This window comes from Podarcis erhardii, assembly GCF_964252035.2.
Source record: "Podarcis erhardii genome assembly, chromosome: 14".
Lineage (NCBI taxonomy): Eukaryota > Metazoa > Chordata > Lepidosauria > Squamata > Lacertidae > Podarcis > Podarcis erhardii.
Genome location: NC_138503.1, coordinates 49,418,385 through 49,445,484, shown reverse-complemented (window position 1 = coordinate 49,445,484; position 27,100 = coordinate 49,418,385). Strand labels below are relative to the sequence as shown.

The 27,100-nt window shown below is 48.2% G+C and overlaps 1 protein-coding gene across 8 annotated transcripts in view; it reads left to right on the top strand.

Moving 5' to 3' along the window:
• MPRIP (myosin phosphatase Rho interacting protein) overlaps nucleotides 1–27,100 on the top strand; it is a 157,996-nt gene that overhangs the window by 88,572 nt on the left and 42,324 nt on the right. For 5 of the 8 annotated variants that reach the window (XM_081839457.1, XM_081839455.1, XM_081839458.1 and 2 more), the window contains exons 6-9: nucleotides 10,043–10,253; nucleotides 13,007–13,514; nucleotides 23,799–23,940; nucleotides 25,366–25,479. In XM_081839457.1, coding sequence (XP_081695583.1) covers nucleotides 10,043–10,253; nucleotides 13,007–13,514; nucleotides 23,799–23,940; nucleotides 25,366–25,479 — 975 coding nt within the window. The remainder of the gene's footprint in view (nucleotides 1–10,042; nucleotides 10,254–13,006; nucleotides 13,515–23,798; nucleotides 23,941–25,365; nucleotides 25,480–27,100) is intronic. The other 3 variants (XM_081839459.1, XM_081839462.1, XM_081839461.1) reach the window with 1 other exon arrangement.

Sequence of the window (27,100 nt, the reverse complement as noted above, 5' to 3'; positions counted from 1 at the left end):
AGATTTGACGTTTTCATCCCCCAAAAGTTTTTTATTTGAGTTTCTGTTGAAATGAGGCTGTATTTTAATGTTGTATTTTAATCTTGTTTTATGTTGTATCTTAATCAATTGTTTTATATCTGGTGTTAGCCGCCCTGAGCCTGGTTTTGGCTGGGGAGGGCGGGTTATAAATAAAATTTATTATCATTATTGGGATGTGGGTGGCGCTGTGGTCTAAACCACTGAGCCTCTTGGGCTTGCTGATTGGAAGTTCGGCGGTTCGAACCCCTGCGACGGGGTGAGCTCCCGTTGCTCTGTCACATGCTCCAGTGTGGTGTAGTGGTTAAGAGCGGTAGTCTCGTAATCTGGTGAACTGGGTTCGCGTCTCCGCTCCTCCACATGCAGCTGCTGGGTGACCTTGGGCCAGTCACACTTCTCTGAAGTCTCTCAGCCCCACTCACCTCACAGAGTGTTTGTTGTGGGGGAGGAAGGGAAAGGAGAATGCTAGCCGCTTTGAGACTCCTTAAAGGGAGTGAAAGGCGGGATATCAAATCCAAACTCCTCTTCTTCTTCTAGCAGTTCGAAAGCACACCAGTGCAAGTAGATAAATAGGTACCGCTGTGGCGGGAATGTAAACGGCGTTTCCATGCTCTCTGGTTTCCATCACCGTGTCCCGTTACACCAGAAGTGTTTTAGTCCTGCTGGCCACATGACCCGGAAAGCTGTCTGTGGACAAACGCCGGCTCCCTCGGCCTGAAAGCCAGATGAGCGTCACAACCCCATAGTCGCCTTTGACTGGACTTAACCGTCCAGAGGTCCTTTACCTTTTTTACCACATGGTGTTCATGTGCATACACAGAGTGACACCCTCCTGCAGCAAGGCAGACAAAGGCTACTTCCTGGTTGCTGCCTAGAGGCTTTCGGCCCCTTTTTCACAGCTGGAAACAGGGAATATATTGTTGACTGTCCACAGGCCTCTCCAGTTGGGTTGGATTACCCAGCGCTCTGGTTTCCCTACAGGAGAGAGGTTCCCTGGAGGTGACTCGGAGAGTAAGAGGCCACTGCTGAGGTTGAGGCCATTCCTAGATCTTTTGGGGGCTGGGACTGCGTTCCCTGGGGATCCAGTGACAGCGTTGGTCTCTCTTTTTTTTACTATAAATGGTAAAAAGAGAGAGAGAGAGACCCAAAACCCTGGTGCAGGACCATGACTCATTCTTTCCTGCCGGAGTCTGTGGGGGGTGAGAATTCAGCCCCTGATCCTGTCCGAATAGCCGCCTCTTCTTCTCTGGGCTAAGGCTGTATTTAAGGCACACAGCTCCCCACAAAGACTGCTCTGGACTGTGGTTTATCCCTTTGAGAGCCTGAAGTTCGCAGCACCCTTAACAAACTCCAGTTACCAGGATTTGGGGGTGGGGGGAGTTGTGTACTTTGAAAGTACAGTTGTGTACACAGAATTAAGGCTGAGATTTTGTTGCTGGGTTGGGTTAACCCAACGGGTCAATGGCATGGATTGCCCAGGAAGATTCTGTCATTTGGGGTCACGAGATGGGAGCCACATGAACAACTCCCCAGCTGTTGCTCCTTCTTCCTCTTCCTCCTCCTCCTCCTCCTCCTCCTCCTCCTCCTCCTCCTCCTCTTCTTCTTCTTCTTCTTCTTCTTCTTCTTCTTCTTCTTCTTGTTAGAATTTGTATACCGCCCTATGCCCCAGGGTCTCGGGGCAGTTCACAGAATAAAATCAAGATATAAAACCACAAAATACATAATAAAAGTAAAAACAACCCAATAGCTCCCCCCCCAAAAAAAAACATTTTGAAAGGGCATAGAATGTAAATTAGATTACCCAAAGGCCTGGTTAAAAAGGAAAGTTTTTGCCTGGCGCCTAAAGGTGTACAATGAAGGCGCCGGGCAAACTTCCCTGGGGAGAGGATTCCACAAATGAGGAGCCACCGCAGAGAAGCAGTGTTGAGTGGAGAAGCTTGCAAAGCGAATTGTGCAAGGTTTAATTGTCCGTTTAATTGAACCTTCTCCTTGCTTGTGACAAGGCTTAAGCCCAAGTGGAGCGATTTCACAGAGCTGTCATAATGCTGTGAGGAGCTGAGAGGCAGGTGTCGTCTACTTCTCTTCCTTCCCCTCATTATTATTATTATTATTACAGTGGTACTTCGGGTTAAGAACTTAATTCGTTCTGGAGATCCGTTCTTAACCTGAAACTGTTCTTAACCTGAAGCACCACTTTAGCTAATGGGGCCTCCTGCTGCTGCCGTGCCGCTGCTGCGAGATTTCTGTTCTCATCCTGAAGCAAAGTTCTTAACCCGAGGTACTATTTTTGGGTTAGCGGAGTCTGTAACCTGAAACGTCTGTAACCTGAAGCATCTGTAACCCGAAGCATCTGTAACCCGAGGTTCCACTCTACAGTGGTACCTCAGGTTAAGTACTTAATTCTTTCCGGAGGTCCGTTCTTAACCTGAAGCACCACTTTAGCTAATGGGGCCTCCCGTTGCCGCTGGAGCACAATTTCTGTTCTCATCCTGAAGCAAAGTTCTTAACCCGAGGTACTATTTCTGGGTTAGCGGAGTCTGTAACCTGAAGTGTCTGTCACCCAAGGTACCACTGTATTAATTACATTTATATACTGCCTTTCATGTGTAGCTTTCAGGGCATTTCATAACATAAAATTACAATATAAAAAAGCACAAAATACATAATGCGAATAAGAATGAAAACAAATCAATAATCTCTTCTCCCATAACGTATTTTCCTCCCTGAAATTTTTTTTATTGGTTTTACACATACAAAATATAAATGAACACAAACTGTAAAAACAAATCTATATAAAGAGGTTCTCAAAAATCTCGAGATTTCCCCCCACCCCCATGGGGTCTCATTTTCAACACCTACAACTGCATATTCATCCCTACTCCAGTTTTTATATCAAACCATATTGTCCATAGTAATTTTTACACGACAAGTGGGTCAAAATCCTGTTCTTGTTTCCGTCTGCTTACAGTGGTCTCCCAAATAACTTATAAAATTTTCCCATTCTTTTTATAAAGTTTTTATCCTCTTGGTTTCTGAGTTTTCCAGTCAGCTTTTCCCATAACACATTTAAAAGGACATCGGATGTCACAGCAAAAGGCCTGGTTGAAGAGGAACATTTTCGCTTGGCACTTAAAGGTGTATAAGGAAGCTGCCAAGTGAGCCTTCCTGGGGAGAGAATTCCGCAAATGAGGAGCCACTGTATAAAAGGCCCCGCTCTCGTGTTGCCACCCTCTGGACCTCTAGTGGAGGAGGCACATGGAAGAAGGGCTTCAGAGGATGATTTTAGGGTCCAGGTCGCTTCATGTGGAGAGAGAGACAGTCCTTGAGGTATTGTGGTTCTGAACCACTTAAGGTGCTATAGATTAAAATCATCGCTTTGAATTAGGCCTGGAAACTAATGGGCAGCCAGTGCAGTCGGGCCAGAATTGGCGCAAGATGCTCAGACCGCCTTGTCCCAGCTGAAACTTTCAAACCGTCTTCAGAGGCAGCCTAACGTATAACGCGTCGAAGTAATCCAACGTCGAGGTTACCAGAGCATAGACGACAGAAGTTAGGTGTAATGGTTCTAGGGGTTGCTCGTGCGTAAGTCGTCGCCACACCTGGCTGAGTTAACCTGGGTGAACCCTATTCTGTCCGGACAGCCACTCACCCGTGGCTGTCTCAATCGCTGGCAGAATCCGTCAGTGGGCATTTCTTGAACTTCTTCCAGCAAAGAAGCTCTTTGACGCCTAGTCTCTGCCTACTCTCCCTGCGCGGAAGCCTTCTGCGCAAGGAGGGTGTGGGCAGCGGAGGACCCGTGCTCTCCCCACTGGTCTCTAGCAAGGAGTCCTGGAGCCCCCTCGCCGATTCCCCCATCTGCCCCCCTTCTCCACTGGTGCTACGCTGACTTCCTTCCCCAAAAGATGGGCTGCTTCTCTCCCTCCCGGGACGCTCTCCGTAATCCCTCTGGAGCCCTCCCTCTCCCTCTGGCTCCGATGGCAGTTCCCTGACATTAGGCTATCCCTCTCCAGATCGGGGCAGAGCTGGGCCGCCAGCGAAAGCTGATGGAAGGCACTCTGTGCTGCCGAGGCCACCTGAGCCTTGCATGACCCCACTTCTCCGATCTTCTGAGCATCTTCTCCATCCAAGGCTGTCCTTCCAAGTTCTGTGTGGGACCCAGGTGCCCTTGGAAAGCAGGAGAGGTCAGCTGCATGTGAGCTGCCCTCTGCAACTGGCTTCACCCCCCTTCAAGGTGCCCACATGCCTTCCAGGTCCTTGAGGGTTTGTGAGGCAGAGTCGGATGCCATCTCCAGAAGGAAGCTAAGCTAAGCTAACGCTTGCGCTGCTCTCCGTTCTCCACCAAGGAGAGGGAAATGTTGCAAGCCACATTAGTGCAAACTAAGCAAGTTTGCAGAGGCCTGTTTTGCAGAGTTCTGCTTCTGCCAGTCAGGGAGGAGATGGTAGCCAGGCCCCAGAGCCTTTGAGATCCTAGTCGGAAAGTACACACACCCTGTTTCCACTGCTCTGGAGTGGTTCTTGCATAGCTATCAGACCAGAAGGACTACAGAACTGGGTTTTCCGTGTGTGCGTGGAAGATGAGATTATCCACCCAGCACAAAACTTTGCAACTCATTCTGAATGCTGGATTATTATTTTTTAGGAAATAAAACTATTCGCATTAGCCAATGGCCATAGCAACCTCGCAGTTCAAAAGCACATCAAAGTGCAAGTAGATAAATAGGTACCACTCTGGCGGGAAGGTAAACAGCGTTTCCGTGCGCTGCTCTGGTTCTCCAGAAGCGGCTTAGTCCTGATGGCCACCTGACCCGGAAGCTGTACGCCGGCTCCCTTGGCCAATAAAGCGAGATGAGTGACACAACCTCAGAGTTGTCCGCGACTGGACCTAATGGTCAGGGGTCCCTTAACCTTTACCTTTATAGCAACAGTAAAACATTACATGCTGGATTGCATGCATCCTTGGGTTTGCCGATTTAGGCCCCGTTCCATCCATTCTCAGCCGATTTCTCCCACAGTGGCTTGTGGTGAAATGGTTGGTGCTATCTTCTCCTCGGAGCTCTACTTCTCTCCCAGAGTCCAAAATAAACCAGGCAGGCAGCTGCTTTTTCCTGCCCTTTGACTCGAAAGCTCAGAGTATTTGGGGGGTTGCGGGTGCTTTGCTTGAGGCCGGCAAAGAGGAAGCCCCCACGCAGCGTGATCCCAGCACCCCCTAAACTGTTCCCCTTTTCTTCTTTTCTGTTTTTGGAAGAGGAACAAAAATTGGGAAGGGGCTAAAACAAAAAAAAGCTGGCCAAATAATAATCATATTTTTGGATTGCACTTGGTTGCCGTGGCAACCTCTTGGAAACATGACAGGATCTGAGCTCCTGAGCACCAAATAAGGTTCGTAGGCTTTTGGGGGAAGATGTGAGGCGAGTAGAAGCGTCTGCTGGTCTCTTCCCAACCAGGCTATCTCTGGAGATGATGCTGATTTGGGGGCAAAGCTTGTGCTGTCTGGGTGCTTCTGTTGAGTGGCAGCACAGATGATAACAGGAATAATAATTTTATTATTAATATCCTGCCCATCTGTCTGGGTTGCTATACAGGCATGTTACATGCCTAGGAAAATTTTGGGGAGGGGGTTCTGCTTCCAGTAAAAGGAATTATCTGGATGGGGGTTTGAGATTGTTCTTTGTGACATTTTTTCGCTTCACGATGCTCCAAGTCCTGCTTGCTTGCATACTCTGCTATTCCAGAGGGAAAAACGATAACTACCCAGAATGCTCTGAGGACTGTAGTCAAAAGAGGGAACCTGTCTACTGGGTTGGTTTGGGGCCTGTGGGAGAAGCATCCCTCCCCCTAGTAAAACTGCAATATGGGGCTTGGCCACCAATGAAGCAGTGGGGCGAATTTTACCTCGGGCTGAGTTCAGGTGTGTGTGGTCACCTTCAGCCTCTCAGAGAGCGAGGGGATTGCTTGTCATTGGAGGCGATTGTAAGAATATCCGCCTCACTTAAAAATCCCCTCAAGAGACGTACAAACACCATTGTGAGGGCACTTCCTCGTTTGGGGTATATCTTGAGGGTATACAGTGGGACCTCGGAAGTCGAACATTTTGGTTTTCGAATGCCAAAAACCCAGAAGTAAATGCTTCCATTTTTGAACACGCCTTGGAAGTCGAACGGCTTCTGCTGCTTTTACTTGTTATTTTTCTCAGTTTTCTGCAGGCCTCCCTTTGCGCCTCGGTTTTCAAATGTTTCGGAACGCGGAACGGTCTTCCGGAATGGATTATGTTTGAAAACCGAGGTAGCACTGTATTTGAGGCATTCATTTCCTACTTGCGAGGGTTGCCTTTGAGGTTGACACCAAGCAGTTTCTTTCCTGGCTTGGCAGTACCAGGGGCAATGCAGGTGTGTGAGAGTCGTAGAGGCTTCTGCCATGGCGACATCCCCACAATATACTCCAGAGGGGTTTCAGGGATGCAGGCAGTTGCGCGAAGCTCGTCATCCATCTCTGGAAGGGCTTAGTGAAGGCCTCTGGACCAGGTTTGTTCACCTGACTGAAGTGAGGTTTGTGTGCCTTTCGAAGTCAACACAATGCCATACATTTCATAGACGGGGGTCATCTATTCCGGTCTCCCCGCAGTGCAGGAATTGTGTCCCTGGGTGGGCTCAAGCCACCGACCTTCTGGTTGACAGCCAGACACACACCTGACCCCTTGTGCCGCTGGTTAAACTGCTATTTGTACCAATTTAACAACGTCTTCTCATTCATGTGACTGCAAGTTCTCTCTGAAACTCATGGCAAGTTTCTAGGTTTTTTTGACTGAGGAATTGACTGAGGTTTATAGGGAAAAATACAAAGCTTAATATCTCACCCCTTTTTTATCCAAACTAAGACTTTGATCTATATACAATAAAAACATAAAGGGGGGGGGAGAGAGAAGAGTAGAAAAGAGGTTAAAAGAGAAATATAGAAATATAAGATTCAGAAAATAAAAAACTTCCAATTCTTCCCCTATGTAAAAACAATATTCACTTTGTCCCGTGAGGCGAGTTTCAAGTTCTCATGGTCACAGAGAGAAAGATTTATCTTTGTTGCTTTAACTTTGTAGCTGCGACACACAATGTTGTCTTGGGGGTGTAGGGGTCCCCGAGAGAAGGGTGAGGTGGATTTGTGTTCCTCATCTTTGATGAGCAACCCTGATGTGTTCGTGCGCCCAGGCAAGAGGTCCAAGTGGTGTATTTCTAAAGCCACCTTTTGCTCTTCTCTTCCATTTTTGACTCCTGCCCCTTGCAGGAGAAGACTAATAAAAGCTCTCTCCTTTTTTTGAAACTCAGCGCTTAGCCCCCCGTTGCCTCTAGGAAGTCTTTCATTAACCATACCCCGGTGAGGCTGCCTTTGGCAGCTTCACAAAATCTAGAAGTAAGATATTTGTGTGCACATGTTATTGTGGCCCTCAGCTGTTTGGAGACTGGGGTGGGAAGAGGTGTCTTGCTGGAAACCAGAATGCAGAAGGAATAAAGGAGCTATGAAGGGAGAATGTTCATGTTAGATGTGCAGAAATAAAAAACTGCTACCCTTGCTAGCTCTGTTCACCAACCCCACTCCCATTTCTTCCACATTAATGACCCAGATTTTCCCCTTCCCACCTCAGGCAACTATACCAAGCTTGCTTTTCACCTTCCTGACCTGATTTCTTCATGCAAATGCAGAATTGTGATGCAGCACCAATGGGGGCTGTGCGACGACAGCCTTGTGTTTTTATGTATATAGGAAGAAAAGTGGAACCCGTCCTCCAACTTCTAATCCACCCCCTTCAGCAAGATAGGCTGTGACCCTTTCCCTCCAAACTATCTGTGCATGCTAATAGCTTACTTTATTTTGAAAATATCAGCATTGTCTTTCCAGTGCAAAAAGCTTGAGGCAGTTTACAGTAGCAGAAACACTTAAAAACAATGAAACCAACATGAAGTTATAACCAGGAAGAGCATCAACAATGGGGAGAGGCTCAGAGTCCTTCTAGCCAAGAACACTTTCAAGTCTGTAAAAAGATTAAAAACCACAGAGGCTAAGAAGCTAAATCTAGGTGGTGTGGCAGAAGGAGACAATTTTAACCTGGCATGTAAAAACTATCCAAGGAAGATGTTGGCGATTCCGCAGCAGTGGCTGTACCCCAGAGTTTGTCCTGCTTTGTGAAGCCACAGTTTTATTTTCCCATTGGTATGGCTTTTGGAGCATGGCCTTATCGGGATTTTAAAGCACAGGTCCATTTCTGAGGCCCGGGGTTGCCTTAACTGCAACCAGCCTGCCACCCATCAGGTAGGGCGGGTTGCAAATACAACATTACCAGTATCACGGTGTCATTTTTCTCCTGAGACAATTGCAAAACAAAGATGTCAGTGCAGGAGCAGCAGGCAAAGTGATGTGCTGTTCTACACATTTAAGATGCTAGGTCTGCACAACCCCCATAGCTCAGTGGTAGAGCATCTGCTTTGCATGCCGAAGGTCGCAAGTTCAATCCCCGGCATCTCCAGGTGGGATTGGGAAAGATCCTGATCCGAGACCTTGGCATGCCTCCTCCAGTTATTATTGCTGATGGTATTGTTACGATTAAACTTATTTATTGCTTCTTTGCCACAGCAACTCAAAGTGATATACAGAATTTTAAACAAAAATCTTACTCTGACATACATAAAAGCCAACATTTTAAAAACATGTAAAAGACAAATCCATTAAATATATATATATAGATTAAAACATCCCACTCAGGCAAAAAGGTAGTTGATAGTTGAAAGCCTGATGAAGAAGGAATCTTTTTCCTGGCGCCTATAGATACGTAATGGTGGTGCCAGGCGAGCCTCCCTGGGGAGAGTATTCCACAAGAAGGGAGCCATCACTGAAAAGGCCTGTTTTTGTGTTGCTACCCCCTGGACCTCCTGTGGAAGGGACAGATGAAGATGGGCTTCAGATTATGATTACAGGGTGCAGGTCGGTTAATATGGCCAGAGTTGGTCCTTGGGACACGGGCTCTGAGCCACAGAAGACTAATAATAACCCAGATGGACCTATGGTCCGATTCTGTATACGGCATCCTCCTGGTTTTGGCACACTTACCCAGGTCTTGAAATGATCAGGCTACATGTTGATGGGGAAACTCCGGGTTTGATGACATTACTACATGAGCCAGTGCATGCCTAAATGTAACAGGGCTGCCATTTTTGACGGCAAAGTGTGTCTCCTTCAATGAAATGCTGAGGTGCAACTCAGCTTGCATTGAAGACTGGTGGGTCTGCATGGGAGAAAGTGCATAAAGAGAAGACTCTCCAGACTCCCTAGCCCGTCCTTTAAACCTGTGCTAAGTGCTAGACCAGGGGTAGGCAAACTAAGGCCTGGGGGCCAGATGCGGCCCAATCGCCTTCTCAGTCTGGCCCGTGGACAGTCTGGGAATCAGCATGTTTTTACATGAGTAGAATGTGTCCTTTTAATTAAAATGCATCTCTGGGTTATTTGTGGGGCCTGCCTGGTGTTTTAACATGAGTAGAATGTGTGCTTTTATTTAAAACGCATCTCTGGGTTATTTGTGGGGCATAGGAAATCATTCATATATTTTTTTTCAAAATATATTCCGGCCCACCACATGGTCTGAGGGACGGTGGACCGGCCTGTGGCTGAAAAAGCTTGCTGACCCCTGTGCTAGGCTGATGCTGTCAAGGTTGCTTTCCTCATTTTTCACATCCTTCTCCTCCCTCCTCGCCTCGGGAGAGGAGACATATTTGTGTGTGTCTCTTGCTGAGCACAAAGAACATCTATGGCTCTGTTACTAGTCTGGCAGAACTCAGGCCTTCCCTACCAAATATGTGTTTCTTATTTTCTTAAACTCGGAGTGATTATAACCAAGGGCGAGGTGTGTTCTTAATGCAGCAGGGGATCCAGCACTCAGTTCAGCTTCCAAGCTGCATGTTTACATTCCATGACATAAGTTGGTGTGAGACAAAAAATTGTCAGTGAAATTAACGTCGCCTGACGGTTCTGCCTTCTCTCCTAGGAACCCGGCCCGGCAAAGATGGCCGTCACCAGCAGCAACATCCCTGGTGCAGAGAAGGTCCCCACCACAAAGTCCACCCTTTGGCAGGAAGAAATGAGGAGCAAAGACCAGCCAGATGGCAACGGGGGACTCAGCCCAGCCCCAAGCCCTGTTCAAGGCCAGGCCCCCCCTGGATGCTCCTTGAAGGAGCCGACGCTGGACAGCAAGGAAGGTAAGGGTTGAACCCTGAACCCAGACAGAACAGAGAGGACAAGGGCGGCACAGAAGGTTGGGGGTCAACGATGTTTTTTGCACATGGGACGTGCTGTGTTAGCACACCTGATATCCCACACCTCCGCGTTTTGGAAGATACCTGCGTAAAGCACGGAGGCCTTGCGAAATTAAAGACAGAGACCCTGTCCCTCCACTTCTCTTTGCTGCTGCAGAGGATTGTGTAATATCCAAAGAGAAGAAGTCAAGTCTCTCCTGTTTTGAAGGAGTGTGTTGACTTCCCAGTGACCCTGTCCGAATATGTTATGGCTCTGGCCTGCTGGAGCTGGGAGAGTATCAGAGAATAGCAAAGATAAATCCAAGGCTAACATGCCGTAAAGAGAATGGTTTGGCAGAGCTGCAGGGGCTGATTTGGGTGGCTTCAGGCGCGTCCCAAGAACAGCGTGTTCATCGTGAGAGTCAGTGAGGTTTTAGTGGTTAGGATCCCGGACGACGTAGATGGGGGGGGGGGAGAGAACCTTGCACGCCACCTTGAGCTCCTTGGAGGAAATCGTGGCATGAAATGCAACAATAAAAAAAAACCTTGTGTGAGGCCTGGGTGGGGGTGTACAGAGGAGGGAGTCCGAGAATTGGGAAGGGGCTACAAGGGAGCTTTGCAAGCCCTGCCCAGCTGATGGGAGACCACCGTTCTGGTCGGTGGAGTCTGCATCAAACTCTGTGTATGGCATTGTTGGGCTGGCAGGGCTAATAATAATAATAATAATAATAATAATAATAATAATAATAATGTTTTATTTATACCCCGCCCTCCCCAGCCAAGACCGGGCTCAGGGCGGCTAATACCAGGTATAAAACAGTTGATTAAAATACAACTTTTAAACAAGATTAGAATGGAACATTAAAATGCAGCCTCATTTCAGTAGTCAAAGTCAAAAACGTTTTGGGGATGGAAACATCAAATCTTCACGCAAGTTGCCCAAGTGCAGCAAATCGTTTTTCTTTTTCGCATGCAAGGAAGCAAAAGGCTGTGTGCTTGTGACTGGGGACCCCCCGGGGGGAGCTAAACTCTGCCTCCAGGTGGCTCCCCGTGTCTCGTGTGTTGGGCTTTGACACCCTCTCGACTGTCTCCCAAACCTGCAGCCGGGCCTCCCCTTCCCCTTTGCGAGCATCCTGACCTCACTCTGAGTTCCGTTTCTTGACGTGACGCTCAAGGCCCTCTTTACCTCGCGCTTTCCCAAAACGTTGCAGAGTTTGCGAACTGGCGACGTTTACACAATTTAAATAATGCGAAGAGGTGTCTGGATCTTGAATGTGTTTGCTAACTCACCCACCCCATATACCACCTCTAGATAGGGGGCAATAGGGCTTTTGCCTCCAACCGATAATAAACTGCGGAATGCCTTGATTTTATTTTGCATCTTTTGGCTCACCACCTGAACTACCCTGCATTTCTTGTCAAACAGTGAGTTCCTCTTTCGTTCTCCCGTCCCCAGCGGTTTGCCTCATCCCAGTGCCCCTCATCTCCTCTGATTAGTCTGCCAGCAGCTCTGCTGTATTGTTCTCCACGAAACAATAAGGGCTAGGGATCTGCTTCCTGTTCCAGATGATGAGTTTTCCCCTTGGCTACCTAGGAAGAGCCAATGTTTCCCTCCTCCTTTATTTGTGTTTCAAGGCTGGCTATCAAAAGCGCTTGTTTTCTTCCTTGTCTTCCTCTCAGGGGGTTCGACATTCTAGCATGTGCAATGCTTGGGATTAATCCAGACGGGCTTTTTATTTATTTTTTGCCCTTGGTACCAAAAATGTCTGACTTCCCACCCCATTTTCCATGCCCAATATCTTCTCTCTTTTATACCATCACATCCATGCTGTATTCTCTTAATTCCTTCTGTTGCTTATATTTCAAATCCTGCTTGCGGGTTCATCATACTACGACATTCTCTTGAAAGGGCTTCCATTCTTCCACAAAGCAGTTGTCATTAGAATCTCTTACTTTGGCAATTAATTTTGCCGATTCTGCATAGTCCGTCACCTTACTTACCCATTCCTTGGTGGGAACGTCTTCTTCCTTCCATTTTTGTGTCTGGCAAATCCTAGCCGACGTTGTTACATACACAAACAACTTTATTGCTGGTTTTAAATGGTGTTTTGATGTCCTTTCAACTTGCTGTTTTTAGCCAGTTTGCTTCATATTTTATAACATTCAGTAGTGCCATAAGCTGCCTTGAATCCCAATAATGATGATGATAATAATGATGATGATAATAATAATAATAATAATAATAATAATAATAATAATAATAATAATATAAGTTTATTTATTATTTATTTATTCATTCATTCATACATACGTACGTACATACATACATACCCCGTCCATCTAGCTGGGTTTCTCCACCCACTCTGGGTGGCCCCCAACAGAATATTAAATACACAATATAACATCAAACATTGAAAACTTTCCTTAAATAGGGCTGTCTTCAGATATCTTCTAAAAGCCAGATAGCTGTTTATTTCCTTGGCATCTAATGGGAGGGAGGGTGCCACTACCGAGAAGGCCCTCTGCCTGGTTCCCTGTAACCTCACTTCTCGCAGTGAGGGAACCACCAGAAAGCCCTCAGGAGAAAGGTGGGTGGTGTTTATAATATTAAATAAGCAAGTCCCACCCCACCGATCTACATAGCCCTGAGTTCCCTGCGGGGAGGGGGCACCCAAGGGCAGCCCAGTCACCTCCAGCTTCTCCTTGCCTCCTCACAGACGACAGCAGCATGCATGGCGACCGAAGCGACAGCGGGCGGAAAACCCGGGTGGAGAGTGGCTACTTCTCCTTGGAGAAGACGAAACAGGATGGGAAGCCGGACGAGCAGCAGCTGCCGACCCCGCCATCCCCTCCCAGCCCCAGCACCCCCAACAACAGGTACAGTGACTCCCAGTCGCCCTCCCCGGAGCAGAGCTGCCCCTTTCCTTCCCCAGGTGGCCCCCCAGGCAGCCGAATGGTGTACAGCTTCTCCCTCAACTGCCTGGACTTGACGAGCGACTACAAGGACTCAGCAGCGAGAGACGGGGCGAGGGGAGCCGAGAGGCCGGGCCGCCCTCTTTCCTTTAGAGCAAGCCGGCAGTACGCCACCCTGGCCGATGTCCCCAAGGCTGTCAGAATTAGTAACCGGGAGGCTTTCCAAGCGGAGAGGAAGAGGCTGGAGCGGCGTTCCCGAGCTCGCAGCCCCGGAAGGGAAGAGGTGGCTCGGCTCTTTGGCAGCGAAAGGAGGTAAGGAACGGGCGGCAGCACCGCCGACGGGTTTCTCGTTCGGAGGAAGCCAGTTGGCTCCTGGCAGTGCCTCTCTCGCAGCGTTTCTCCAATTCGGGTCTCCTGTGGTCGGACTACAACTCCCATCATCCCTGGCCACTGGATGATGGGCCTTGTAGTCCAACAACAACTGGAGGCCCGAGATGGAGAGATGCGGCAACGTTTGAGTGGGGTTTTGAGCTGGCCTGCTGGGCACAAATAGGGCAGCCTCCGCAAGACCATTTTTGCTGGGTGGGTGATGTTAAATGCGGCCCAACCAAGTGGCATTTGAAGAGGTCGCTCGGTTGTGCAGAGGAAGGGATAGTGGGAAATGGCAGGGCAGCCAGGAAGCTGAAAGCAGGTGCAGGCAACTCCCAGTTATGTGTGACCCCCCCCCCAAAAAAAGTTCTCAGTTTAGCTGCCTCCCAGAACACCACATCCAAGCATGAAACTATATCACTGCATTCAGAATGCAAAGGAACTCCTTTTCCGTGGACATGACTTTAATGCAGGGCTTTTGTGGGTATCGCACAACATTGGCAAGGAGTCTGGTATCTGGTTCGGGGCTTGGAAAATGTTAGCTTTCTTCGGAAAGAAAGAAAGGCAGAGCAAGTTGCTGGACCTCATGCTTTTGAAGCAAAACACAGAGAAAGCCTCCAAAATTAACGAGTGGCTCGGCACCAGGTTTTAACTCAGTTGGCGGTTGAGTTTAAAGCGTTGCACCACTGCCTCTCTCCCCTCTCCACATATTTCCCTAGGCAATGCATGTGTGGGGAGTCTGGCCTGTATGCTGGCCTAGCTTAATGAGCTATGATGGAGACTCAAGGAGACGTCGTTTAGTGGAGCTGAATAAGCTGTAAAATACCTTGGTATGTGCACAATAGCTGGATTGGTGCAATAGCTCTGCTGATGTGCAAGGCCCATATCTGCAGCTGCAAACGTGTCTTGCAGACATACAACCGTGTGTGTGTGTGTGTGTGTGTGTGTGTGTGTGTGACATTCCAGACCCCTCACATATAATAGTTGAAACTTGCCTTTCCAAATTAACTCTCTCTGTCTCGTTTCCTCGGCATGACGAGGCCTGCAGATACAACGACACGAGAACAGGAGGCGCAGGACCAGAGGGGAGAAAGCTGTCTCCTCTCTTTCGCTCGCTCTTGATTCCCGACAGGCGTGTTCACTCGAGCGGGTTTCTGACAAGTGGCTGCGGGGGTCTTTGTGCATTTGTCTCCAGTATGCACAGAATCACAGCAGTTGGAAGGGGACCTGAGGGTCGTCTAGTTCAGTGTTTCCCAACCTTGTGCCTCCAGCTGTTTTTGGACTACAATTCCCATCATCCCTTGCCACTGGTCTTGTTAGTCAGGGATGATGGGAGTTGTAGTTCAAAAACAGCTGGAGGCACAAGGTTGGGAAACACTGGTCTAGTTCAACCTTCTGCAATGCAAGAATCTTTTGTCCAGCGTGGGACTTGAACCCGCGACCCTCAGGTTAAGAGTCTACCCCAGACAGATTATGATGTGGTGTTGACCCTCGCACCAAGAGGCAAAAGTATACAAGGGGTGGCAAGAATATTGGGGGATTCTTGGGCCACATTGGTTAGGCCGCCTTACATTTAAAGCACTATTGTACAACTTTAAACAGCCCCAAAGAATTCTGGGAGATGTAGTTTGTTAAGGGTGCTGAGAGTCGTTTGGAGACCCCTATTCCTCCCACAGAGCTACAATTCCCAGAGTGGCTTAGCAGTCAGTCCCTCTTGCCAGGGAAATCTGGGAACTGTAGGTCTGGGAGGGAAAGAGGGAGTCTCCTAATAATTCTCAGCATCCTTAACTAATTACAATTCCTGGGATGCATTAGGGAGAGAAATTATTTCTCAAGAGGTATAAATAGTGCTTTAAATGTAGGGGATCGTACAGTGGTGCCTCGCAAGAGGAAAAGAATCCGTTCCGCAATTCTCTTTGTCTAGCGGTTTTTTCGTCTTGCGAAGCAAGCCCATTGACGGCTTAGCGGATTAGCGCTATTAGCGGCTTAGCGGCTTTTAGCGGCTTAGCAGATAAGCGGCTTAGCAAAAGGGGGGGAGGAAAAAAAAGTCGGAAAAACTCGCAAGACATTTTCGTCTTGCGAAGCAAGCCTATAGGAAATTCGTTTTGCGAAGCACCTCCAAAACGGAAAACCCTTTCGTCTAGCGGGTTTTTCGTCTTGCGAGGCATTCATCTTGCGGGGCACCACTGTATTCTGTTAGATTTTACTCAGAGAATAATTGGCCTAATTTAGTTGTCTTCTTTACTTCCAGTGGGTCTCCTCTGAGTAGCCCACAGTGTGGATGTGGTCTTAGTGTAGAAACAACCAGGACATTCCTCAGGTCATTCAAGATGCATCCCAGGCGCCTAGAAGTTCTCACCAGGGACCCTGCAGTGATCCTAAGCTGCTGCTCGCATGAGATCTAGGAACTTCTTGCAATGGTAAAGCTACATTTTTCAGGGTGACCCTTTTAGCACCAGGTACCGGTCTCCGTGCACGCATGGGTGGGGAATTCCCTCGCAGGTGAGACCCTCCTCGTGTTTCTTTCCTGACGTGTGCCCAGAAGGTACAGGCTTCATGTAACTTCGAAGGCCTAGCAGGTGGCTGGGCCCCCTCTCCCAGAGCTGCTCAGCTGAGCGGGTGACACACCTTGTCGTGTCTTTTGAAAAATGGAGGGAGAATGTACACGCCCCAAGAAGTGGTCCCCTTTTACAGGTTCCTGGATTGCAGGATTCATTAGTGTTGCTGTGGAACTGGGGAAATAATAATAATAATAATAATATTTAGTTATTTATTTATTTATACCTCGCTCATGTGGCTGGGTTTCCCAAGAGAATTAATGATAATAATAATAAAGCAATAAAACATCAGACATTAAAAGCTTCCCTAAACAGGGCTGCCTTCAGATGTCTTCTAAAAGTCAGATTGTTGTTTATTTCCTTGACATCTGATGGGAGGGCATTCCACAGGGCAGGCGCCACCACCGAGAAGGCCCTCTGCCTGGTTCCCTGTAACTTGGCTTCTCACAGGGAAGGAGCCGCCAGAAGGCCCTCAGTGCTGGACCTCAGTGTCCGGGTTGAACGATGGAGGTGGAGATGCTCCTTCAGGTATAGTGGGCCGAGGCCGTTTAGGGCTTTAAAGGTCAGCACCAATTGTGCTCAGAAATGTACTGGGAGCCCAAAGGAAACCAAGCAGCTTGTAGAGCAGGGCAGGCCAACTTCTCAGACCAAGTGGGCCACAAGAATCCTTGGGACAATGCCTGGCCCAAGGTCACCCAGTGAGAGCTTCATGACCGAGCAGAGATTTGAACCCTGGTCTCCCAGGGTCCAACACTTTAACTAACCACTGCTCTGTGCTGGTTTAGCCTTACGTGCAAACCAGCTTGGCATGACTCCATCCCGTCGCGAGCTTTTCCTGCCCTGCTAGCAGCTGCCAGTGATTGCACAAGTGTAACATCTGAATGAAGTCCCAGAATGCAAAGAAGCATGGATTTTTTTTTGGGTGGTGGGGGGGTGTCATTAGCAAAATATCCAACAGGTGATGAATGGGGCTGCTGTGCAAAGCCTCTCTGGTTACCCTCCAGCCATCTTGGTGTCTGAAACTCTCCTAAGAGGCACGCAACCCTTAAGAACAGCTGGATCCAGCCGGCATCTGGCTTCCAGAAATGTCTGGGGAAACTCTTCAGCAGGGTGTGGATGCTGTGGCCTTATTGCTGGTGGTCCCTTAGTGTCTGCTCTTGGGACGTGCCATGTTCCCTCTGGCCATGGAGGTCCTCCTGAGCTGTCGCGGTTAATAGCTGTCAATCAGCTCTCTCCTCCGCAAAGGCGTCCTCTGTATTCAGGTGGGCTGGATACAGTTTTTCCGAGCCCTGCCTGCAGCCACCTGCAACAGCGAATTAACATTGCCCTGCAACCCCCCCTCTTCCCCTTCTGCTTGGCTCCTGGCTGCTTCTCTGCTTCCCCCACTTTGCTTCTTGCTTATTAACATTCCTCTCCCACCTGTGAGTTGGTTCTGTTGCCGTTTGTGAAGCTGAGCAAACTTGTTCCAAGCATCTGGTGTCTGTTTTTACACCTGGATTTTCCTCCTCCTCTATTTGTGCCTGGTCTCCGTTTGCGCATGGGAGCCCACTCCCCACTTACCACTCCCACCCCTGTCACAAACACATACTGCACATGCCAGGGTCCCAAGGAACAGACCAAGCGCTTTAAAAACAGCCAGCAAAATCCCAGCTCCCATCCTGCCTTAGTCCCTCTGGGTCTTGGATTTCTTGTGGCAATTCTCATGTTCTCTGAGGGGCTGCGGGATTATTCCAGCAACAGCCCAGAGCAAACAGTCCTTAGAGCTAGTTACAGGTAGGTAGCCGTGTTGGTCTGCCATGTTGTTGTTGTTTAGTCGTGTCCGACTCTTCGTGACCCCGTGGACCAGAGCATTCCAGGCACTCCTGTCTTCCACTGCCTCCCACAGTTTGGTCAAACTCATGCTGGTAGCTTCGAGAACACTGTCCCACCATCTCGTCCTCTGTCGTCCCCTTCTCCTTGTGCCCTCCATCTTTCCCAACATCAGGGTCTTTTCTAGGGAGTCTTGTCTTCTCATGAGGTGGCCAAAGTATTGGAGCCTTCCAGTGAGCACTCAGGGCTGATTTCCTTCAGAATGGATAGGTTTGATCTTCTTGCAGTCCATGGGACTCTCAAGAGTCTCCTACAGCACCATAATTCAAAAGCATCAATTCCATGGTTGAAACAAATTAAATTAAATTAAATTAAATTAAATTAAATTAAATTAAATTTAAAAATTTAAAAATTCCTTCCAGTAGCACCTTAGAGACTAACTCAGTTAGTTATCGGTATGAGCTTTTGTGTGCATGCATGTATCTGAAGAAGTGTGCATGCACACGAAAGCTCATACCAATAACTAACTTAGTTGGTCTTTTTATTTTTTATTTTATTTTATTAGTCCTTAGAGCAGCAGTTTTCATACTCCTTTCTACCCACCACCCCAGGCTTCCTTTGAAGCATATCAGGGATTCAAAGATCAGGATTGATGGGACGCAGGTGGCGCTGTGGTCGAAACCACTGAGCCTAGCACTTGACGATCGGAAGGTCGGCGGTTTGAATCCCCATGACGGAGTGAGCTCCCGTTGCTCGGTCCCTGCTCCTGCCAACCTAGCAGTTTGAAAGCATGTCAAAGTGCAAGTAGATAAATAGGTACCGCTCTGGCGAGAAGGTAAACGGCGTTTCTGTGCGCTGCTCTGGCTCGCCAGAAGCGGCTTAGTCATGCTGGCCACATGACCCGGAAGCTGTACGCCGGCTCCCTCGGCCAGTAAAGCGAGATGAGCGCCACAACCCAAGAGTCGTTCGTGACTGGACCTAACGTTCAGGGGTCCCTTTACCTTTACAGCCCAGTATCGCCTTGGGGGTTCACTTTTTTAGGGCTTCCTCTCCATCCATTTTCAAACTTTTCTCTATACCATGATGAGGGCTAGAAGCATGTTTTTAAAAAGCAGTATTTGGCAGAGAACATCGCCCCCGCCCCCGGTAATATGTTCCCAGGCAGAGCTGAGATTCAGTGGCTGGCTACAATTAAATTTTCACAATCCTCTTTTTTTAAAAGGAATGGATCAGGAATTCAGCACCAAAAAACAGCACGGTTTAGTCCAGCTGAAACACAGATTAGTGTCGCATTTGCAAGCTGGTATAAATGTCTGTACTTAAGCCAGCTTCAGATGGGTTTGGAAGTGCTGTAGTTGTTGCAGAGGAATTGGGAATTGTAATGTTAGGGTGGTGCCCCCTTACCCACTTTAAAGAAATTATGACTACTAGGTGGTCTTGAGAGCAAAAGGTGTCTCCTAAACTGGTCTGAAACCGGTTTAAATTTGTAGTGTAAATGTGCCCCAGGATGAGAGAAAATGTTTATTGAATAGGTGCCAGTTGGAGGATATGTGACCAGCAGATTACCCATCCTGGTTTATGCCAACCTTGCCAATTTACAAGAGCCTTCAAGTGGCATGGGATTCATCTCTGGAAAGGCGTGTCTCACAGTCCATTGGTGTCCACACTCCCCCTGCTGGTAGCATAGATTCATAGGATTGTAGAGTTGGAAGGGAGCTTGAGGGTCATTTAGTCCAACCCCACCCCCAAAATGAAGAAATCTCAACTCAAGCATCCGTGACAGATGGACATCCAACCTCTGCTTTAAAACCTTCAAGGAAGGAGAGTCCACCACCTCCCAAGGGAGACCGTTCCACTGTTGAGCAGCTCCTACTGTCAGAAAGTTCTTCCTGGTGTTTAGTTGGAATCTCCTTTCTTGGAACTTGAAGCCATTGGCTCAGATCCTATCTTCCAGAGCAGGAGAAAACAAGCTTGCTCCCTATTCCATGGGACAGCCCTTTAGATATTTGAAGATGGCTAGCATATCTCCTCTCAGGCTCCTCTTTTCCAGGCTAAACAGACCCAGCTCCTTCAACCATTCCTCATCAGGCTTAGTTTCCAGACCCTTGATCACCTTGGTCGCCCTCCTCTGCACCTGTTCCAGCTTGTCAACATCCTTCTTAAATTGTGGTGCCCAGAACTGGACACAGAATTCCAGGTGTGGTCTGACCAAGGCAGAATAGAGCAGTACTATGACTTCCACAACTTTTTTTGCCAACTCATTTTGTTGTACAATGAAAATGGAAACTGAACTGTTTCGTCTAATTTTACTTCCCAATAGGTGCATGTTTTGGATGAGGTTTTTGGTTTCATAGGGAAGGCTAAGACTGCACAGCAGCGCATTTGCAGAACCTCTTATCTTTTTGTCCCCAAAGCTGCGGGTGGAGGGGACGCAGTCCTCCCAGCTTGGCACTGTTTGATTACAACCACCTTTGTCTCTAAAGTGGTAGCTGTCTTTCCAGATAAAGACCACTCCTCACTTAGCGACTGAGCCCTTGCCTTCGACATACTCTGATCTAAGTTGCAGGTTCTCCTGCTGCCGAGAGATGCTTGAAAGGGTTTTGGCACAGCTTGCTAAAATCTCAAAAGCCAGGAATGCCCAATCAGATTCGGCATTCTGGAAGTTGGGCTTCCATGTGCCTCAGTCCCTTTCTGCAACCAGGAGAACCAGAACAAGTTATGTAAATTTGCTCGAAGGTTGCAGAATAGATTCAGCTTGCAGAACGTAGCCTCAGCCCTTGTCTCGGAATTGGCATGGAGTAGTGTGCAACCGCGACTGTTTGTCATTTTTGCTCCTTGAGAGACACTAAAGCCAGCATAATGGATGCGTGCTGGTCACCCCTTGACCGTTTCTTTCCGTTTTAGATCAACGAGCCCTCTCTATCTGGGCTTTAAACATTTCCTGGTGGATTTCCACCATCTTCCTATTCTCCCTACACACAGTTACACAGAATGTGCTCCTTGTCTGGGTACAACTCTTTTGTCCCCTCTGGCTGTTCCTGACTCCTCACCTCACTTCCTGTGGAATAATAAAAAAACCAACCCAATGAAACCGCTTTCATTCAAAAGCAAATCACTCTTATCAACTGCCCATTGACTCCCTGCCACATGGAAACCTTTCTAACCCTGGAGTGTGGCCGTCTGCCACAAACTAACATGCATGGGGCTCCCTTCTCTTTCCCTCCCTACCTTTTTAACCCCCCCTCCCCCAATGAGAGCATGGCACCCCACGCCCCAAAGTCTTTAAATAACTCCTTTTTGTTTTACATTCCTCAGCAGACCCGTTGGCCAGACCAGGCGTTCAGCAGCTGCAGATGCGGGTTTTAGGGATCCTGCTGCTCCCCTCCTTACAAGGAGGGTTATGGAGGCGTGGCTTTTGCAGGGGAGAAGCGGTGGCGGGAGAGGAGCTCTCATGCGCTCCCCGCCCAGCCGGTTCCAGACTTGCCTTGAAGTTGCCCTCAAAAAGCAGCTGGAGAGCAGCAGACTGCTGAGAAATAGCTGCACAAAACAACAGCAAACCTCTGGTTACGTGAAACATATTCAATAAACACACAAGACATAACACGCTGTACGTTTGAAAAAATAATATATACTATTCATTGTACTGGATTGTAGGTTTCAAAAGAAGTAGCTCATAAAGTTCAACGAAAAAAGTAGCAGACCCAGTGGATCAGTTCTGAGGATATTTCTGAACCGTTTAACCACTGGGTCAATATATAGTATATATTATTTTTTCAAACGTACAGCCGATTACATCTTGAGAAATAGATGCGGGCAAAGCAGGAGACAGACCACCCCTTGTCACCGGCCACTTCTCCACTGCAAACCGGTCTCTCTCCCCCGGCCGCTTTTGAAGCCGGGTGTCGTCTGAATGCCTTCGCTGTGCCCTTTCCAGGTGTCTGAGTTCTCCAAGTGCCTGCATGTTCTTTTTTGGCAAGCTCTTGCAGGGGCTACCTGGGCAAACACAGATTCCACTGGGGAACAGGGATTCCTTCTGCACCTCTCCCCGAAACTACTCACCCGGCCCCTTTCCTTAATGATCAGAATAACCACTCACAGCAGGGATGTGATTTTTGGGGGTTTGCAATGATTATAATTTCATTTTGCTGGTGATTTGTATTTCTTTGTTTTGTTTCTTTCTTTTTTTTTTAGAAATCTTGGAATGATTTTAATTTTTATTTGTGGGTTGGGGAGGAGGAAATATAATTTTGTCTGTTCATTCATTTTCCAGCTTTCTTTTCTTCCAGGTCTTGTTGCTCTCCACCTTCTGCTGTGTGACGTGTCCGCCCTTTTTACTCCGCCTGCTTCGCTACCATCTCATCTCAAAAAAAATTTAATAATTTAAAAATTCAAGCTGTAGATAACCTTATGGTGCAACCCCCCTTTCCATAAGAAATCAGCCTGCTTTGTTTTGTTGGGGTTTTTTTTTGTTCCGTTTCCTTTTTCGTAAAGAAAATGAGCCCCTTTGCCACTCTGAGAAAATGAGCCCCTTTGCCGAGACAAATGTCAATTTGATGACCCTTCGCTTTTCATCCCTTTTTGCAAAACTGAGATGGAGGGAGTGGGGGAAAATGGGGTTTCCTTTCTTTTTTAACGAAAAGGCTACTGTCAGTTAAAAAGAACATATTGCAGAGTGTTGAAATATGTGCAGCGCGGCTTATGAAGAAAGGTGTTTTGCGGGGTCTTTGCCTTCCCTGGGAGTATCCGGCAGGCCTCTTCTTCAGGCCTCTTGGTGTTGGGAAAGCTTTGGGTGGCTCTCTGTCCCTGCATGTGGCATGGCGTGGTCTTGACTGTGGAGGCTAACCTGGAGGGGGTTCCTTGGTGGGGAAGCTCCTGCCTCAAACGTTGGGACTCTGGATTTTGTGATCATCTGGTCCCTTCCAGCCCAATGTTCCTCCCTTATTAGCAGTTAGTCTTTTTTATTTTGTTTTATATTCTTTATTGGGGGGGGGAGTACAAAATTACAAGTGCACAGCATAAGATAAGACACACACACAAAAAGAAGGTACAAGAAATAGTACCCATGTAGAAAACAAAACAGGACAACATATTGTGCACATTACAAAAAACGGGGTATTGTTATTGTAGTTAACCCTGAATTACTAGCACGGCTGGGATCCGTTCGTGTGGGAGGCAGCCCTTTCCCACAGCAAGAGACCGGAAGTCCCTCTTATTGTAGTTAACCAGACCTTAATCTCATATGGTATTTACTCTTATAAAACAGACTTCTGGAAGTTAGTCTTATAAAAGATCCATCAGATTCAAGCCTTCTTCAACCGACACAGCTACAGTGGTACCTTGGTTGCTGAACTTAATGCGTTCCGGGAGTCCGGCAGTTCCGGGAGCATTCGAAAACAAGGAGCAGCTTCTGGTTGGCTGCAGGAGCTTCCTGCGGCATTCGGGATCCAATTTGTTTGGGAGCCAAGCTGTTTGAGTACCAAGGTACCACTGTACAGTGGGACATAAGATTCCAGTCTCCAGAGAGAACGCTACTTTTCATTTCTTCAAGTCGTCTAGCTAGATGATAATGCTTTCAAAGTGATAAGTGCTTGCAAGCAAACACACAGATACATGTGTATTTATGTCTTGCAGGCGGGCTGAATCCCAATAAGTTTATTCCCGGTCATATTCCTTCTCCCCTCCCACCCCACTCCCTGGCAATAAATCCAAACAGGGCAGAGTGAGCCATTCCAATACCTTGAGAACGCTCTCGTTGAATTGGGGTGAGAGGGATGGAGCTGCTGTGATTTACTGAGGATTGTTGCAGGCTCCTGTCTTTTGGAAAAAACAGTCCTGGTTTCCCCTCTTATCTGTCTTGCAGGCGATCCCAGGTAATTGAGAAATTTGAGGCATTAGATATTGAGAATGCTGAGCACATGGAGACCAACACCCCCTCTGGAACTGCCCTCTCCAGTGAGACCCGGCAGGGCAGGAGCGAGAAGAGGGTTTTCCCCAGGAAACGGGTAAGGCCATGGGTAGGCAAACTAAGGCCCGGGGGCCGGATCCGGCCCAGTCGCCTTCTAAATCCGGCCTGCGGACGGTCCAGGAATCAGCATGTTTTTACATGAGTAGAATGTGTCCTTTTATTTTAAATGCATCTCTGGGTTATTTGTGGGGCCTGCCTGGTGTTTTTACATGAGTAGAATGTGTGCTTTTATTTAAAATGCATCTCTGGGTTATTTGTGGGGCCTGCCTGGTGTTTTTACATGAGTAGAATGTGTGCTTTTATTTAAAATGCATCTCTGGGATATTTGTGGGGCATAGGAATTCGTTCTTTTTTCCCTTTCAAAATATAGTCCAGCCCCCCACAAGGTCTGAGCGACAGTGGACTGGCCCCCTGCTGAAAAAGTTTGCTGACCCCTGAGTAAGACAGTGGAACAATATTTTTCTGCATTGCCTCGTCTTTTCGCCCAGGGTGTCCAGAATCCCCACAAGGCTGTTCAAGGGGCATTTTCGACAATGCATAGTCCTGCATTGCAGGGGGGTGCAATAAATGACCTTCAGGGTTGCGATCAGTTTTTTTCCTTCTTTTTTGTCCCTCACAACTTATATCATTCACAGCTCTTTGCCAGGCCCATTGTTAGCAGAAAAAAATACAGCTGTACCTCGCTTTGAGTCCAGGATCTGTTCCAGAGCCCCGGGTGCTAGACGTAAAGGATGCGCAACAAAGCGCCACTCCACACACGCGCACAGAGCAGTTTGTGCTTCTGCGCATGCGTGAAGCGTGATTTAGCGCTTCTGCGCATGTGCGAGCGGCAAACCCAGAAGTAACTCCTTCCGGTACTTCTGGGTTTGCCGGGGACATTCGATGAAACGGATGCTCGATGAGGCGGACTCAAAATGAAGTGCCACTGTAATTAAATCCAGGAAGATCTTTGTATACAGTGGTGCCCCGCAAGACGAACGCCTCGCAAGACGGCAAACCCGCTAGACGAAAGGGTTTTCCATTTTGGAGGCGCTTCGCAAAACGAATTTCCCTATGGGCTTGCTTCGCAAGACAAAATGTCTTGCAAGTTCCTGCGGGTTTTCCCCCCCCCCTTTTCCTAAGCCGCTAAGCCGCTTATCAGCTGATCCGCTAAAGGCTGCTAAACCGCTAATAGCGCTAATCCGCTAAGCTGTCAATGGGCTTGCTTCACAAGACGAAAAACCGCTAGACGAAGAGCCTCACGGAACGGATTAATTTCGTCTTGCGAGGCACCACTGTACGTGGAATTTTTGCTTCTCTTGGGGAAAAGTACGCCATTCTCAGGGTTCAGATTCATTTCGGCTTGCTTTTGACCCCTGCTTCGCAGGCTTTCAGCAGAAAGAGTTCTTTGGTGCTGAAGTATGATGTTTAGAGCTGAGCTCTGCAGATTCTCCCCCAGCCCTGACCTCCGTGTTTGTTACAGGACTTTGCTGCCGAATCAACAACCAGCCCCATCCTGGACGTCTCGACTTCTCCCTTGTCCCCGCACCGCAGAGCCAAATCGCTGGACAGAAGGTCAACTGAGTCCTCCATGACGGTGAGCCCCGGGGCATTTGCAGTTTTCTGCCGTGCGTGGAAACTGGCACGGTGCCCCAAAGGAATGAATGGCGACGCTCTTCTTTGCAGGTGTCCTCTGCAGGAGAAGGGAGTGTTCAGGGAAAAGGCAGGTGCTTGACGAGGCAAAATAGGAGACCTGGCATGACATTAGCGTGCTAATTGCTCGACTGGGAATTTGAGCCAAAAGTTGCAGTGCCCATTAAGGCTGGATAAGGATCTCAGAATTTGCAAAGCAGGGGCTTGTTTCAAGTATTCCTACCCACCTTTGCAGACCGCTTTGTTATTTGTTCGCCGCATTTATATTCCTTTCCGCCAGTTGCTCCAAAGAGCTCAGGGATGCATACATAGTGATCCTCCTGGCCACTTTATCTTCACAACAACCTTGAGAGGTAGGCTGGGCTGAGAGCGAGTCACGGTCGCAAGGTCACACAGCGAGCTTGGTGGCTGAGTGGGGGCTTCAACCCTGGTCTGGGCTTGAACCCTGGTCACCCACATCCTCAATCACTACATCACACGGGCCATCATTGCACTTGCGATGCACAGGGACCTGAATTGTGCCACTTGGTGTCTTTGGGGAAAGTGGGGCTACTGCAGGGCCTTTTCTGCAGTGGCTCCCCACTTGTGGAATGCTCTCCCCAGGGAGATGCCTTCCTGATGTCAGTAGGCAGGAAGTTACGGCCCTCCCCTTACTGGATTTCCTGGGTGCATGCAGTTTGTCCCATTCTTAAGAGGTGCCCAGTCCTATTTAGAGATGGGCTGTCTTGTCTCTTGTTGAAGAAGCCAGTTCAGTGATGTAAGTGCCACTTGAATTGTGTCAGCTGAAGGTGATAAAACCCAGGTTTCCCCCCACCTACATGCCACTCCATTCCCACCCAAACTCTCCCTCGGCTTCAGGTGCTTTTGCTCAAACTTCAGATGGAACAACCCCTTCCCCACTGTCTCCAAATTCACAGTCGAAGCATACTAGCCTTGTGAGTTTCAGTGGTAAACCTTTAACCAGCATTTGTTCTGTGTGAATACTAATCCCTTCACCGTTGCAAGAAGTTACATGGTGCGCGATCGGCGAGGAAGCCTCCTATTTCTTGCTTCATCTGAACGGTTTTTCTTCAGCTGCAGTGAAACGCTTTTTAGGCAGCAGTTCACTGGCTTCTTTCTCCCTCTCTCTGCACCTCTCTCTTCCATCTCAAGGCTTCCTTGAAGACGGAGTTGACCTTATCAGAGGGGAACATTTATCAGCAGGCAAGTCTGCCCGTGCCTGTTCAGCAAGATGAGATAAAGCGGCTTTCTCCACAATGAAGCACGTGCATGACTTTTCACAAAGAAACACAACACTCTTCTCTGTGTGTGTAGCTTGCCTGTCACGTTGTCCCCCTCTTTCTTTGTTAGCCTGGGCACCGCTTCACAGGGTGGTTTTTTGGGAACACACTCTTATCCCTGAAGCAGGTAATTTTAAGGAGTGAGGCAGGAATTCAAACAGGAAGCGGCCGTTTCCGCTACAAAGGACCGCAGTGAAGGACCGCAACCCAGTGACAGAGCATCTTTGTGTGCAAAACATCCCGGGTTCAGTTCCCAGAATCTCCAGGTAGGGTTTTCAAGGACTC